The sequence below is a fragment of the Ranitomeya variabilis genome, chromosome 3 (assembly GCF_051348905.1).
Source record: "Ranitomeya variabilis isolate aRanVar5 chromosome 3, aRanVar5.hap1, whole genome shotgun sequence".
NCBI lineage: Eukaryota > Metazoa > Chordata > Amphibia > Anura > Dendrobatidae > Ranitomeya > Ranitomeya variabilis.
Window position 1 is genome coordinate 268,567,347 of NC_135234.1, and position 15,300 is coordinate 268,582,646.

At 45.8% G+C, this 15,300-nt stretch overlaps 1 protein-coding gene across 6 annotated transcripts in view; it reads left to right on the forward strand.

The window, feature by feature from the left end:
- The first annotated feature begins 233 nt into the window (after positions 1 to 233).
- Positions 234 to 15,300, forward strand: part of LOC143818160 (E3 ubiquitin-protein ligase makorin-2-like) — a 106,156-nt gene continuing 91,089 nt past the window's right edge. For 5 of the 6 annotated variants that reach the window (XM_077299566.1, XM_077299563.1, XM_077299567.1 and 2 more), the window contains exon 1: positions 242 to 424. In XM_077299566.1, coding sequence (XP_077155681.1) covers positions 378 to 424 — 47 coding nt within the window. In that variant the 5' untranslated portion in view covers positions 242 to 377. Of the gene's footprint in view, positions 425 to 15,300 lie in introns of all 6 variants that reach the window. The other variant, XM_077299564.1, reaches the window with a different exon arrangement.

The window sequence follows — 15,300 nt, forward strand, 5'->3', positions numbered from 1 at the left end:
GTGCTCACACATTATGGCCATATGACCACTTCAGTAACCCTTCCTGGTATAACCTGTGGCCAGTGACTTGGTGCTCGCACTTTATAGCCATATGACCACTTCAGTAACCCTTCCTGGTATAACCTGTGGCCAGTGACTTGGTACTCACACTTTATAGCCATATGACTATTAACAAGCCTTCTTGAGTCTCCCTTCAGTCATTGATTTAGTGCTCCACCTGTGTCACTGACGTCATCAACAAGCCCCGCCCCCCCAAAGGTGAAGCGCGTAGTACAAGCCGCTCAGTCACCGTTGCTCGTTCCCCGGTGCACCGTTAGGGAGGAGGCCGCACGTCGTTTCGGGAAGTGTACAACGCTGCTTCTTACCAGCAGAAGGAAATGGCATCGGCAAGTGGCAGAGGAGCGGCGGCCAGGGCTCCATGCAGGTGTGTAGTGCGGGAACTAGGGGACCAGTACGTGAACAGGTTGTTATGTCCCCTCAGTGCGGCGTGTCCGACCTGTGCAGCGCGCCCGGCTCTGTCCGTGTGAGGTGCCGCTGGGGACCTCCTGTGTGGCCATGGTGGGTGTTGCCCCCTTGGGTGCTCCCTGCGACCCCTGTACCCCCACCTTGAACATGAGAAAAAAACCAGCGCACAGCCGTGGAAGTGGTATATCTACAGGGGGTGCAAGTAGCAGAAGATACACAGCGATAAGAAAAAGAAAAAGCTACTGCTACAAAATTGCACACCACCAATTATATATATATAACAACTCACAACACTTTATTGGCATAATAAAAACATTTAAAAACAACATAACACCACTGTAGAGCACCTGGATTCATAATTATTATACATATATCAATGATAGATATAAATATACAGCCTGTCCATAGGCCAGTATAAAGAAACAAGGCATTACAATAGATCACACCATATAACCTGCCTATCGGCTCATGGGGTTAATGTACACCTATATGCAGCATGGTAACCAATAGGTTCATCTAATACAAACCGGCCACTAGACGGACAGGCTGAGGTCTCCAGGAGATTCAGTGGTGATGGCCCCACGCGTATCGCCTCCCAGGTGAGGCTTCGTCAGGGGAAGTAGGCCATAGCCAATACACAGGTGAATATATACCATTAATAAGTGTTTTAATCGCTTACCGATGTGTCACGTTAATCTCAGAACCGGCATAAAGCTCCGAAACCGGAAGTGACGTCCTCTAGAGGCTATAGGAACGCCCATGCCCATGTAAGGGATACCTAACCATATCACATAGCGTGCCTGCGCAGACAGCTCCAAACGGAGCGCTGCTGGTAATCAGACTGCGCCTGCGTATGTGTCCCAATACATACAGGGCACGATGGAACCTGCAGAATGCGCCTGCATGAATAAGTATTTGGCCTAACCACATAACAGAGCGCGCCTGCGCAGATAACTCCAGAGCGGAGCACTGCCAATGATCAGACTGCGCCTGCGTATGTATACCGGTTCATGTGAGGCATGATAAAACCTACGAGGTGCGCCTGCGTGAATAGGTCCATTGCAGTGGCTCATAAGTAGACCGCGCCTGCATGAATTTCTGTGCCCGTATACAGTGGGCAGATATAAAGACGACATTTACAGGACAGTAAAGTATCTATCTGGTCCAGAATAGGGTCATGCAATTGGAAGTAACCAAGGGGTTTGATTCCAATAAGAACAACCAACCCTAGGGCTGGGGAACCATAAAAGAGAGAAATAAGAACCAGGTGTTTAAAGCCAGTGCGCGTCCGCAGCTAGCCAGAGCAAGGGGGGGGGGGGAGAAAGTGTATAACCCCCCCGGGGGGGAAAAAAAGAGGATAGTAATACTTGTAGTACACATACACATACCTTCAACAGTCTCACATCACATATATACAGGCAGAAAACACAATTCACATCTGACACCCGCTCACACATGTATATATCCCCGGGGATACTGCAACCAGCATGCTCCCTAACACATTCAACCTATTGATATAATAAACAAATAATTTGGTATAGAAAAGTTTATTAGTTATATTATCTTATACATATAAATAGAAAGTTATATACCATTTTTTATATATATAAATGGTATATCTCACACCTCCATGGGACGTTCCATACTTATAAAAAGAAGGACCTAAAGAACTACCCATTTAGAATAAATAAATAATGTGGACGTATGAGTACCACTGTCATGATCATACAGTCCATTAATACGGACCTAACGATCCATCCTGGATAATAATACTCTATATAAATATGACAAACCCCACCTAGCTCCTGGTATAATAACCTAATAAAAAATCCAAAATACCCTGGCGTACCTAAACCCACCAAGCTGCCCCCATGAGCCGATCAACCAACTCAACTACCCCCATAAGCCAAAACAACAAAGTCCTGAGACTGACATGATGACGTCAATGGTTAGAAACCTGTATTGACACTGCAATAATAATGGTCCATAGGTGGTCTCTACTCCAGAGTCCTGTTCCAGTGGGATGGGGTCCGAATGGAGTACATGATACATGCTCCATACCAATCCAGAATAGTACTTGTAATTCATTCAGTGTTCCAGCTCCACAGGGCGAACGTATGTATAATTAATCCACAGTTGATCCACTTTGAGTACTAGTATTCAGAATCCCATGTGCTATCCATGAATGTCCCCCCTCATGAATGGGATACTTCTGCCGGTAGTCCTTGAGCAAGAATGTATATTAACCAAGAAATCCGGTAAACAATAGCTCCTCGTTCAGACCTGCGGGGGCAACAGATCCCAGATTAAAGATCCACCGTGCTTCTACTTGGAGCAACCGTTTCTTTGGAGAACCCCCCCTCTCAGAAGTAAAAATCCTCTCCAGTCCAACTACCCGTATATTAGTAGTACTGCCCGAGTGGCATGTAAGAAAGTGGGTCGCTACTGGTGTCAAAGTTCTACCTTTCTCAGCATCATTTCTGGCCAAATTAATGGTTGAAAAATGCTTCTGAACCCTCCGTCGTAATTCCTGGGAGGTTTGGCCCACATAGACCTTTTGACATGGGCAAATAAGTGCATAAATGACATGCCTAGTTCTACAATTTATATATCCCCCTAGTTTGTGTTTGGCCATCAATGGGATTCTGAAAGGACTCTCTGACTGGACCCATGTGAGGACAGATATTGCAGTCCCCACATGGGAACGACCCCCTAAGTCTGACTCCTCGATTGAGTCTGGTAGTCTGTCTTTTGTAATGGCTCCTGACCAGGAGATCCCTGAAATTGGGCGCTCTCCTGGCCACAAGCATGGGTCGTTCACCCACAATATTGGATGTATTCAAATCCGTAGTAAGGATACCCCAGTGTTTTTGTAGAATACATCCTAATTGTGACCAATGGGTATTGTAATTGGTTATAAATTTGGGGGTGTTGTCTCGTACCTTACGTTCCGTGCTTAACAGAGACTCCTGTGTCTGGGTCCTCGCCCTCTGGAATGCTCGGGATATGCATCTCTGGGGATATTTTCTCTCCTTAAAACGGGAGGTCAATGCCAAAGCCTCGGTCTTGAAATCCTCCTCGCGTGTGCAGTTCCTCCGTGATCTCAGAAATTGTCCCATAGGGATTCCATATTTAGTATGCTGAGGATGGAAACTTCTGAAATCCAGGAGGCTGTTGGTCGCTGTTGGTTTATGATACAGCTTAGTCATGATAGCACCATCCTCCATCATGACTTCTAAATCCAAAAACGTAACTGAGGAGGAAGATATTGAGTATGTTAAAAAAATATTAAGTGAGTTATTATTCAATACTTCTATGAAACTCCTACACTCAGCCTCCGTTCCGGACCACACGAAGAAAACATCGTCAATAAAGCGCGTCCAATGACGCACCTTGTCCTTAAATATGTCAAGCATATATACCCTGGTGGCCTCCCACCATCCCAAAAACAGGTTGGCGAGAGCCGGGGCACACCTCGCCCCCATGGCCACACCAGAGGTTTGGAGATAGTATGTCCTGTCGAATGTAAAATAGTTATGTTTAAGAACAAACTCCATGAGGTCCACGATTAAGGAGTCGTGCATTCTGTCAGAATGCCTTGACTGATCCAAAAAATAGAGGACTGCCCCAACCGCATCATCATGTGCAATGTTCGAGTAGAGAGCCTCTACATCACACGTAACCAACAATGCGTCAGGTGGTAACCTGATACCCTGACTCTTCCTGATAAAATGGGAAGAGTCCAATGTAAAGGAGGGTAGTGTCTTAACAACAGGCTGCAAAAAATGGTCCACGTAAACACAAACTTTTTCGCATAAGCTTCCAATGCTGGCCACTATTGGACGGCCGGGAGGTTTGCAGAGATCCTTATGCACCTTGGGGAGCATATAGAAGGTGGCTATGATTGGATCCTCAACCCACATGAAATTAAATTCATGGCCATTAATGATCCCCAAGTCCCTAGCCCTTTCCAAAAGACTTCTCAATTTGGCTGAGAAAACTCCTGTTGGATCCGATGGCAATTTTCTATAGAAAAGGGTGTTATTCAACTGACGGTGGGCCTCCTCCAAATAGAGGGCATGTGGCCACAAGACCACATTGCCCCCTTTGTCAGCCTCCTTAATTAAGAAGGCAGGGTTAGATTTCAAATTTATGATGGCCCGTTGTTCCTCTTTCCCAAGATTATTTGGTATTCCAGTTAGGGGATGTAGTTGGAGAATATCTTTCTTAACCAGCTCGAAGAATACTCTTATGGCAGGCACCAATGAGAAGGGGGGGGCCACCATGGACTTGTTTTTATGGGGAAACCGATCCTTACCACTATCGATGGTATCCTCTTGTAATAGATGTAGTAGATCCTGTAGTACTCGTTGGTCCGTCTGATCCAATCCATCCCTGTCCTGTGGTCTGCTATGCAGAACTTGCAAAACCAAACATCTACAAAATAAATACAGGTCTTTAACCAATGTAAATTTATCAACCTTTTGTACAGGGGAAAATGTCATGGAAAATGTCATGGAAAATGTCATGGAACCTGCATTCTGCAGGTTCCATCGTGCCCTGTATGTATTGGGACACATACGCAGGCGCAGTCTGATTACCAGCAGCGCTCCGTTTGGAGCTGTCTGCGCAGGCGCGCTATGTGATATGGTTAGGTATCCCTTACATGGGCATGGGCGTTCCTATAGCCTCTAGAGGACGTCACTTCCGGTTTCGGAGCTTTATGCCGGTTCTGAGATTAACGTGACACATCGGTAAGCGATTAAAACACTTATTAATGGTATATATTCACCTGTGTATTGGCTATGGCCTACTTCCCCTGACGAAGCCTCACCTGGGAGGCGATACGCATGGGGCCATCACCACTGAATCTCCTGGAGACCTCAGCCTGTCCGTCTAGTGGCCGGTTTGTATTAGATGAACCTATTGGTTACCATGCTGCATATAGGTGTACATTAACCCCATGAGCCGATAGGCAGGTTATATGGTGTGATCTATTGTAATGCCTTGTTTCTTTATACTGGCCTATGGACAGGCTGTATATTTATATTTATCATTGATATATGTATAATAATTATGAATCCAGGTGCTCTACAGTGGTGTTATGTTGTTTTTAAATGTTTTTATTATGCCAATAAAGTGTTGTGAGTTGTTATATATATATATATAATTGGTGGTGTGCAATTTTGTAGCAGTAGCTTTTTCTTTCCCTGTACCCCCACCTGGCTTTTTACCTTGTGTTTTTTTTCTGAAGCCACAGTTCTATTTCTTTCTGGTAGTACAGCTGATTGCCAGCTTTATCTCTGTAGATTTATTATTTCTCTTTGATTAACTTTATAATGTCCAAAAAAATAGTAAACAAAGTTGTAAATTGGGTTGATTGTCCGCCTGTAGCCCTAGATGACAACTGTCCAGCAGTCCATTGCCTGTAATGTAACTGCACAACAGAACCGCTGTGTATGATCACGTGGCTGCCGCCTGTCCGACACCGCCGAGCCCCCTGGAGAAGGCACTGATGGTTTAGTAACCCTTTTTGACATGAAGCTCTTTTTTGCGTCTGTTTTTTGCTCCTCCTTCCCAGAGCCATAACTTTATTTTTTCGTCAATACGGTCATGTGAGGGCTTGTTTTTTGTGGGACGAGCTGTACTTTTGAACGTCATCATTGGTTTTACCATATCATGTACTCAAATGGGGAAAAATATTCAAAGTGCGGTGAAATTGCAAAAAAAAGTGTAATTACACAATGGTTTTTTGTATTTTATTTTTTACTATGTTCGCCAAATGCTAAAATTGACTTGCCATTATGGTTCTCCGGGTCATTACGAATTCATAGACACCAAACATGTCTAGGTTATTTTTTAAATTGTGATGAAAAATCCAAAGTTTGTTTAAAAAAAATTGCGTCATTTTCTTAGACTTGTAGCTTCTTCATTCTTTGTGATCTGGGCTTATTTTTAGCCTGCCGAGCTGATGTCTTTAATGATGCCATTTTGGTGCATATAAGATCTTTTGATTGCCCGTTATTGTGTTTTAATGCAATGTTGCTGCGATCCAGGAAATGTACTTCCGGCTTTTTAAAAAAAATTTTTGTTATGCCGTTTAGCGATCAGTTTCATGCTTTATTATTATTATGAAAGGGGGGCTGACTTAAACTTTTTATAAATGTATTTTTTCTATTCTCTTTAACCCCTTTCTGTCAATGGACGTACTATTCCGTCCATGTGGAGTGGGCCCTACTTCTCAAGGACGGAATAGTATGTCCAGCGCGATCAGCCGCGCTCACGGGGGGAGCGCGGCCGGGTGTCAACTGACTATCGCAGCTGACATCCGGCACTATGTACCAGGAGCTGTCACGGACCGCCCCCAGCACATTAACCCCCGGCACACTGCGATCAAACATGATCGCAGTGTTCCGGCGGTATAGGGAAGCATCGCGCAGGGAGGGGGCTCCCTGCGTGCTTCCCTGAGACGATTGGTACAAGGCGATGTGCTCACCTTGTACTGAGCGTCTCCTCCCTGCAAGCCCCGGATACAAAATGGCTGCAGGACTGCATCCGGGTCCTGCCGGGAGGTGGCTTCACAGCGCCTGCTCGGAGAAGGCGCCGGGAAGCCTGGAGCTGTGCACGTCAGATCGCCGATCTGACAGAGTGCACAGCAAAGTGTCAGATCGGTGATCTGTTACTTTACTGTGATGCCCCCCCCCCCCCCCGGGGCAAAGTAAAAATGTAGGGGGAAAAAAAAATCCTTAATAATAAAAAAAAAAAAAATATTATTCCAATAAATACATTCCTTTAGCTAAATAAAAAAAACAAAACAATAAAAGTACACATTTAGTATCGCCGCGTCTGTAACGACCCGACCTATAAAACTGTCCCACTAGTTAAACCCTTCAGTGAACACCGTAAAAAAGAAAAAAAGAGGAAAAAAACGCTTTATCATGCCGCCGAACAAAAAGTGGAATAACATGCAATCAAAAAGACGGAAATAAATAACCATGGTACCGCTGAAAACATCATCTTGTCCCGCAAAAAACGAGCCGCTATACAGCATCATCAGCGAAAAAATAAAAAGTTATAGTCCTCAGAATAAAGCGATGCAAAAATAATTATTTTTTCTATAAAATAGTTTTTATCGTATAAAAGCGCCAAAACATAAAAAAATGATATAAACGAGGTATCGCTGTAATCGTACTGACCCGAAGAATAAAACTGCTTTATGCATTTTACCAAACGTGGAATTGTATAAATGCCTCCCCAAAAAGACATTCATGAATAGCTGGTTTTTGGTCATTCTGCCTCACAAAAATCGGAATAAAAAGCGATCAAAAAATGTCACGTGCCCGAAAATGTTACCAATAAAAACGTCAACTCGTCCCGCAAAAAACAAGACCTCACATGACTCTGTGGACCAAAATATGGAAAAATTATAGCACCTAAAATGTGGTAACGCAATCAAAAATCCGCTAGAAAACGCGCTATAAATGGTAAATCAAACCCCCCTTCATCACCCCATTAGTTATGAAAAATTCAAAAAATGTATTTTTTACTCTTCGCCACGACAGCCCCCACTGGAGAGAGGGATCCGCCCCGCAGGAACAGGAAACCTACAGAAAAATAAAAGGGGGCGGTCCGCCTCTCCTCCTCAGTTTAGGTTTCCTGTTCCTGCGGGAACAACAGGATCTCTACAAGAACATACCTGGGCTAGCATGCCGCCAGCGCGGTATCCACGAGAACGGCAGGAGCTGCAGCTTGGAAGCAGCGTCTCGGGAGTTCCGTTAGACGGCTCCCTCCTCGTCTGGTGGATCATGCAGACGGCTGGGTCCGGGGAGGGCCGCCCGGCATCATCTGCGGAGTGCGGTACGGCGGCTCGAAGAGGCCGGCTGGAGTCTGGTAAGAGTGTCAGCGTTCCCACTGATGTCCGGGGCTAAAATCCCAGACTGCGCATGCGCCGACCACCGTACAGGGACTACCCCGGAAATAGACGATGAACTTCCGGGGCGTCCAGGCCGAATCTATGGTGGAGGATCTAGCGTAATTCGCGCATGCGCACTACGAAAAAAAAAAGGGCGCACTATTTAAACCGCTGAATAGGTGGGATTCGGTGATGCAGAGATGTCATCCCCAGGTGCCATGGACCCCACTGCTGGAGATCCAGTACCCGCCACCAAAGATCAGAGGATCCTCTGAGACCGTTCGTAAAAGCGACGGATCCAGGACAGGATCTCGGCCTACTAATACGGTATTAATCGCTTCACTGGGTGAGTTGTTAACTCTGCCTATTAAGCTGACGTTGTCTCCCTCCTTCTCTCTTTTCTCCTTCTCTCGCTACATCTTATAACCAGGCTAAAAGACGACAAAAGACGAAACATAAGTAATGTGCCTTGTGTAGCCAACCCCTTCCAGACTCATACCCCAAAAAGCTATGTAAGGACTGTTTCAAAGAAACAACCCAGGGAGCAGCAGTGTCCGTTACAGACTTACGTGCCATTATTAGGGAGGAGCTAAAAGCTATGACCCAAGAGAAACCACATAAAATTAAATCTAAAACTCCAACACCGGTGTCAGACTCCGAATGTGACCAATGCGCACTTTCAGAAGCCTCCCTATCATCTTTACCATCATCTTCTTCATCAGACATTGAAGGACGCTCATGTTTTCCCTTAGTGCTGTCCCACACGTCCAGATAATTCCGGTACCGGAAAAAATCGGTACCTGAGTTATCCGTGTGCCCGTGAGCTCATAGGGCCGGAGCCGACTATTCATGATTGTAAATGAGCGGCCCCACGTGACCGCATACAGTAGAAGCCGCGGCCAGACCAGGAAGCAGCGACAGCCAACGTGGGAGCGGGTGAGTATTTTCTGAGCAGCGGGGGGGGCGCACAGGGGGTGGGGGGGGTGGCGGACAGGTAGATCTTTCATTTAAACACTATTATTCATATCTTCTATGCAGCAAACGCTGCTGCACAGAAGATATGAATCGCGGCTTCAGCACCATGTGGGGGGGACAGCGCTTACTGTAGCGCTGTCTCCTGCACGCCACAGGGACCGCACACGGAGAACGTCCGTGTGAGGTCCGTGTTTTACACGGACCCATTGACTTTAATGGGTCCGTGTAATACGTGCGCTCCCACGAACACTGACATGTCTCCGTGTTTGGCACACGGAGACACAGTCCGCAAAAAATCAATGACATCTGTACAGATGCATTGATTTTAATGGGTCTACGTGTGTCAGTGGCTCCGGTACGTGAGGAAACGGTCACCTCACGTACTGGAGACACTGACGTGTGAAACCGGCCTTAGACAGTGTGGACAATTTGGTTAAATCAATTAGAAACACCATGGGGTGTGAGGAGACAAAGGGTGCGCAAACCACGCAGGACATAATGTTCGCGGGTTTAGCGGAGAGAAAGAGGAGATGTTTTCCAGTTATACCAACAGTGAAAGCATTAATTAAAAGAGAATGGGAGAAACAGGATCAAAGAAGTTTTTTACCCTCTGCGTCAAAACTAAAATATCCGTTTAGTGACGAGGAACTTCTTACATGGACCAAAGTCCCAAAGGTCGACGCAGCCGTAGCCTCTACCTCTAAGCAGTCCTCTCTACCTGTAGAGGATGCAGGACTACTTGTCGATCCTTTGGATCGTAAGGCTGAATCATCCCTTAAGCGTTCTTGGGAAGCGGCTACAGGAATATTCAAACCTGCAGTAGCCAGCACCTGCGCTGCCTGGTCAATGCTCATTTGGATTGACCAGTTAGACCAGCAGATTGAAAATAAAGTTTCAAGAGAAACTGCGAGCAGCCATCCCCTTGATACGAGGAGCAGCGGCCTTCATAGCAGACGCTTCCGCCGACTCACTCCGTTTGGCAGCAAGATCTGCAGGCCTCGTGAATAACACAAGACGAGCGCTATGGATGAAAAGCTGGAAAGGGGACGCGCAATCTAAATCTAAAATATGCGCAATCCCATGTGAGGGTGAGTACCTCTTTGGTAAAACCTTAGACGAGATACTCAAAAAGGCAAAGGACAGGAAGAAAGCCTTTCCTGATTCCTCTATTCCCTTTTACAGGAGAGCCTTTAAAAGGAGACCGTTTGGCAAAAGGAGGCAAACGGATAGGTCTACAACATGGACCGCTAAAGATGACAAGCAGAGAGGTACCATGTTTAGAAGACCCAACCCCCCAAAAGACAACAAATACTGAGGATATACCAGTTGGGGGCAGACTGAAGTTTTTCACCACTCAATGGGAAAAAAATAACACATAGCTCGTGGGTTTTAAATATCCGAGATGGAATTAAACTAAAATTCTCTCGCGTTCCCCACGAGTCTTGTATTATAACATCCCTCAGCTCGCCTATACAACAACAGGCTCTAGAGCTTGAAATTCAAACCCTATTATCAAAACGGGTCTTAGTCCAAGTTCCGGTGGGACAGGAAGGTAGGGGATTCTACTCTCCCTTATTCCTAATTTCCAAGCCCGACGGTTCTTTCAGGACCATCATAAACCTTAAAAAACTCAATTCATTTATTGAAAACTATACATTTAAGATGGAATCCATTAGGTCCACTATAAAATTCCTCTTTCCAAACTGTATGATGGGGGGCATTGATCTAAAAGATGCTTACTATCATCTCCCTATTCATGACAGATACCAAAAATTCCTCAGGGTGGCGGTAATAATCAACAACGAGATTCGTCATTTCCAGTATGCGGCCTTGCCCTTCGGCCTTTCAACAGCGCCGAGGATCTTCACCAAGATAATGCTAGAGGTGATGGCCTACCTTCGCCAGAAGGAGACTTTAATTGTGCCCTATCTGGATGACTTTTTGGTAATAGGAAATTCAGTTACTCAATGTACTGATCGTTTAGCTCACGCAATTTCCTCTCTACAGGACTTGGGCTGGATAATCAATACCAACAAATCCAGACTCACTCTGCTTTCCCGTCAGGCGTTCTTGGGGTTCCATTTAGACTCCATATCTCAAAAGTGTCTTCTGCCTCAGGTAAAGATACTACTGATCAGACATAAAGTCCTAGCCGCGATAAATAATCCACGTATATCCCTAAGACAAGCTATGTCGTTACTAGGGTCTCTTATCTCTTGTATACCTGCAGTGAGATGGGCTCAATACCATACTCGAACACTACAACATCAAATTTTACAAGAAGATAGACGGTTATTTGGTCACCTAAATGCAAAAATAACCTTATCTCAGGAGGTTTTATCTTCCTTAGCGTGGTGGCTAGACTCAAATCATTTGATGAGTGGTGTTCCATGGGTAATAACGCCATCTCATACCATAACCACTGACGCCAGTCCTCATGGATGGGGCGCTCATATGGGGAATGAGTTTTGCCAAGGGTTGTGGAACATGGAGGAAAGCTGCAGCTCCTCTAACGTTAAAGAACTACCGTATTTTACGGACTATAAGACGCACCGGACTATAAGGCGCACCCAGGTTTTAGAGGTGGAAAATAGGGAAAAAAAATATTTGAAGCAAAAAAATGTAAAATATTTAATAACATAAATAACATACTATTATATGTGGTGTTATTATATATAATAGTATGTTGTTATGTTGGAAGCTGCGGGACCAGTGTGGTGTCTGTACAGTACTATATGAAGACACTGGAGGGTGAGTATAAGAATTGGGGCACAGGGCTTATAGTGAAAGCACCACTCCAGCACTGCAAAATAGCACTGGAGTGCTGCTTTAAAATCCCATGGGAGAACTATAACTCCCAGCATGTTCTGCAGATCCTGACATGCTGGGAGTTATAGTTCACCACAGGAGTGGCAGAGTGCTTTATTGTGTGTTGTAGACTAACCTCTTAATTGTGGCAGCCAGCCTGTAGTGAGGTAAAAGTATCCCATGGCTGCACACACAGTGCCCTCCCTCTTGTTGCCTTTCCACAGCACAGCACAGGTTATAAGAGGAAGCCTGCAGATTCTATTGGGGAGTCTGAAGGACCTATGATGATGTCAGGAAGAGGGAGGGCTCTGAGCTGCCATGTGATGCTCCAGCCCGCCCACTCCTGACATCATCACAGGTCCTGATTGTGCACAACACTCCGAGTCCAGGCATGGCAGGCAGGTAGGCAGCGATCTCCTGGCCCCTGCTACTGCCTCCTTCTCCCCAGGACACACAAATCTCCTTAGCTGCTGAAGGAATCAGCGCTGAGGAAGCCATGTGTGTCCCTGATTAAGTGCAGCATTCATGTGCTGCTCCGGCTCACCGCTCAGCTGATCGGTGGGCGGGGAGCCGCTCATAAATATTCACTGCACTTAATCAGCGGGGCCATGTGCTTTCCCCAGCAGCTGATTCCGGGCAGCGGGGACATCCTGAAGTGGGATAACAGTGCGATCCCACTTACTGCTGCCCCCCTCCCCACATGCTACATCCGGACTATAAGACGCACCCACACTTTCCTCCCAAATTTGGAGGGAAAAAGTGCGTCTTATAGTCCAAAAAATACGGTAAATGCAGTAAAATACGCCTTATACCATTTCCTCCCACAGCTTCGGGGGAAAGACGTCCGAATCCTTTCCGACAACACCACCACAGTGGCGTATCTAAACAGGCAAGGAGGTACGCAATCAGAGACTCTGATGTCTTCTGCTACAGAAATCTTGAATCTAGCAGAAAGTCACCTAACATCCCTTACTGCGCTGCACATAAGAGGAGAAAACAATCAGCAGGCAGACTTCTTAAGTCGACACACCTTGAGACAAGGAGAGTGGTGCCTAAACCAGCAGATTTTTCTGGACATAATATCCCTATGGGGCCGTCCTCAAATAGATCTCTTCGCCACAAGAAGAAACAGAAAAGTCCGGAGGTTTGCCTCCTTATCTCCAGCGGATCATCCGGACATTCTGGATGCTCTCCAAGCCCCTTGGCAGTTCAGTCTGGCGTACGCTTTTCCTCCGATCATATTACTACCCCAAGTCATACGCAAAATCAGAGAAGAAGGAGCAAAAGTGATACTGATGGCTCCATTCTGGCCCAAGAGACCATGGTTCTCGTGGCTACAAACCATGTCGGTCTCAGATCCTTGGGTCCTCCCCTCAACACCCAACCTTCTCTTCCAGGGTCCGTTTTTCCACCCTCAGGTGGACAATCTCCACCTGACGGCCTGGAATTTGAGAGGCAGATGCTAAGATCGAGAGGATTCTCGGGGGGTTTGATTGACACACTTCTCCAGAGTAGAAAACCTTCCACCACAAAAATTTATACGAGAATATGGAAGAAATTCTTACATCTACCAACACATCAGAAATTCCGATACAATCTATCCTGGAATTTCTTCAAAAAGGGAGAGAACTAGGTTTAACTGTAAACGCCTTAAAGGTTCAGGTTTCAGCACTAGGAGCCCTCTATGGCCATAACATTGCGGGAGATAGATGGTTATCCAGATTTATCACAGCCTGCGAAAGAATAAATCCAGTTAACATACCTAGGATTCCACCCTGGGATTTAAATTCAGTTTTACAAGCCCTAACAGACTCTCCATTCGAGCCAATAGACTCAATACCCATTAAATGTCTATCATTAAAAACGGCCCTCTTGGTAGCACTAACTTCAGCTAGGAGAATCAGTGACATCCAAGCACTCTCTATAGATCCACCTTTTTTGTTAACTTTTCAGGATAAGTTAATTCTTAAACCAGACCCTTCCTACCTTCCCAAAGTAGCAAAAAAATTCCATAGGTCACAAGAAATAATCTTGCCCACTTTCTTCAGTAATCCCTCCACTCCTGAAGAACAGAAATATCACACTCTAGTCTAGACGTTAAAAGAGTAGTGTTAAAATACATTGAAAGGACCAGCAGCTGGCGACAGTGTAGGGCTCTGTTTATTTCCTTCCAGGGTCACAAGAAGGGTCATGGAATAACAAAAAGCACCTTATCCCGGTGGATCAGAGAGTCTATGAGACTGGCTTATTCCGCGAGGAAAGAAAACCCTCCGGAAGGCATAACAGCACACTCTACCAGAGCGATGGCATCCTCCTGGGCAGAGAGGGGAGACGTTCCAATTGAAACTATATGTAAGGCGGCAACTTGGTCAAATCCTTCTACATTCTATAACCACTATAGGCTAGACCTATCGTCAACTTCTGACCTAGACTTTGGCAGGACTGTCCTCAGCACGGTGGTCCCCTCCCTAGGTGATGGTCTCTGAAAGATCTCCAGTGGGGTGCTGTCGTGGCAAAGAGTAAAAAGCCGGATTACTCACCGGTAATGCTCTTAGTGAGTCCACGACAGCACCCTCTTACATCCCTCCCTAGATTAATATAGTATATGCTATTGAGTAAAAATTATTTTAATTATGAGCAAATAAGTTTGAAAAATGAAATGGTATTTGCCTAATACTGGCGGTCCTCCTGGTACTCTGAAATCAAAACTGAGGAGGAGAGGCGGACCACCCCCTTTTATTTCTCTGTAGGTTTCCTGTTCCTGCGGGGCGGATCCCTCTCTCCAGTGGGGTGCTGTCGTGGACTCACTAAAAGAGCATTACCGGTGAGTAATCCGGCTTATTTTCATTTTCCCGTTCGGGTTAGGGCTAGGGTTTGGGCTACAGTTAGGGTTAGGGTTAGGGTTGGGACTAAAGTTAGGGTTAGGGTTTGGATTACACTTACGGTTGGGAATAGGGTTGGCATTAGGGTTAGGGGTGTGTTTGGATTAGGGTTTGTTATAATTGTGGTTTCCACTGTTTAGGCACATCAGGGGCTCTCCACACGCGACATTGCGTCCAATCTCAATTCCAGCCAATTCTGCGTTGAAAAAGTAAAACAGTGCTCCTTCCCTTCCGAGCTCTCCTGTGCGCACAAACAGG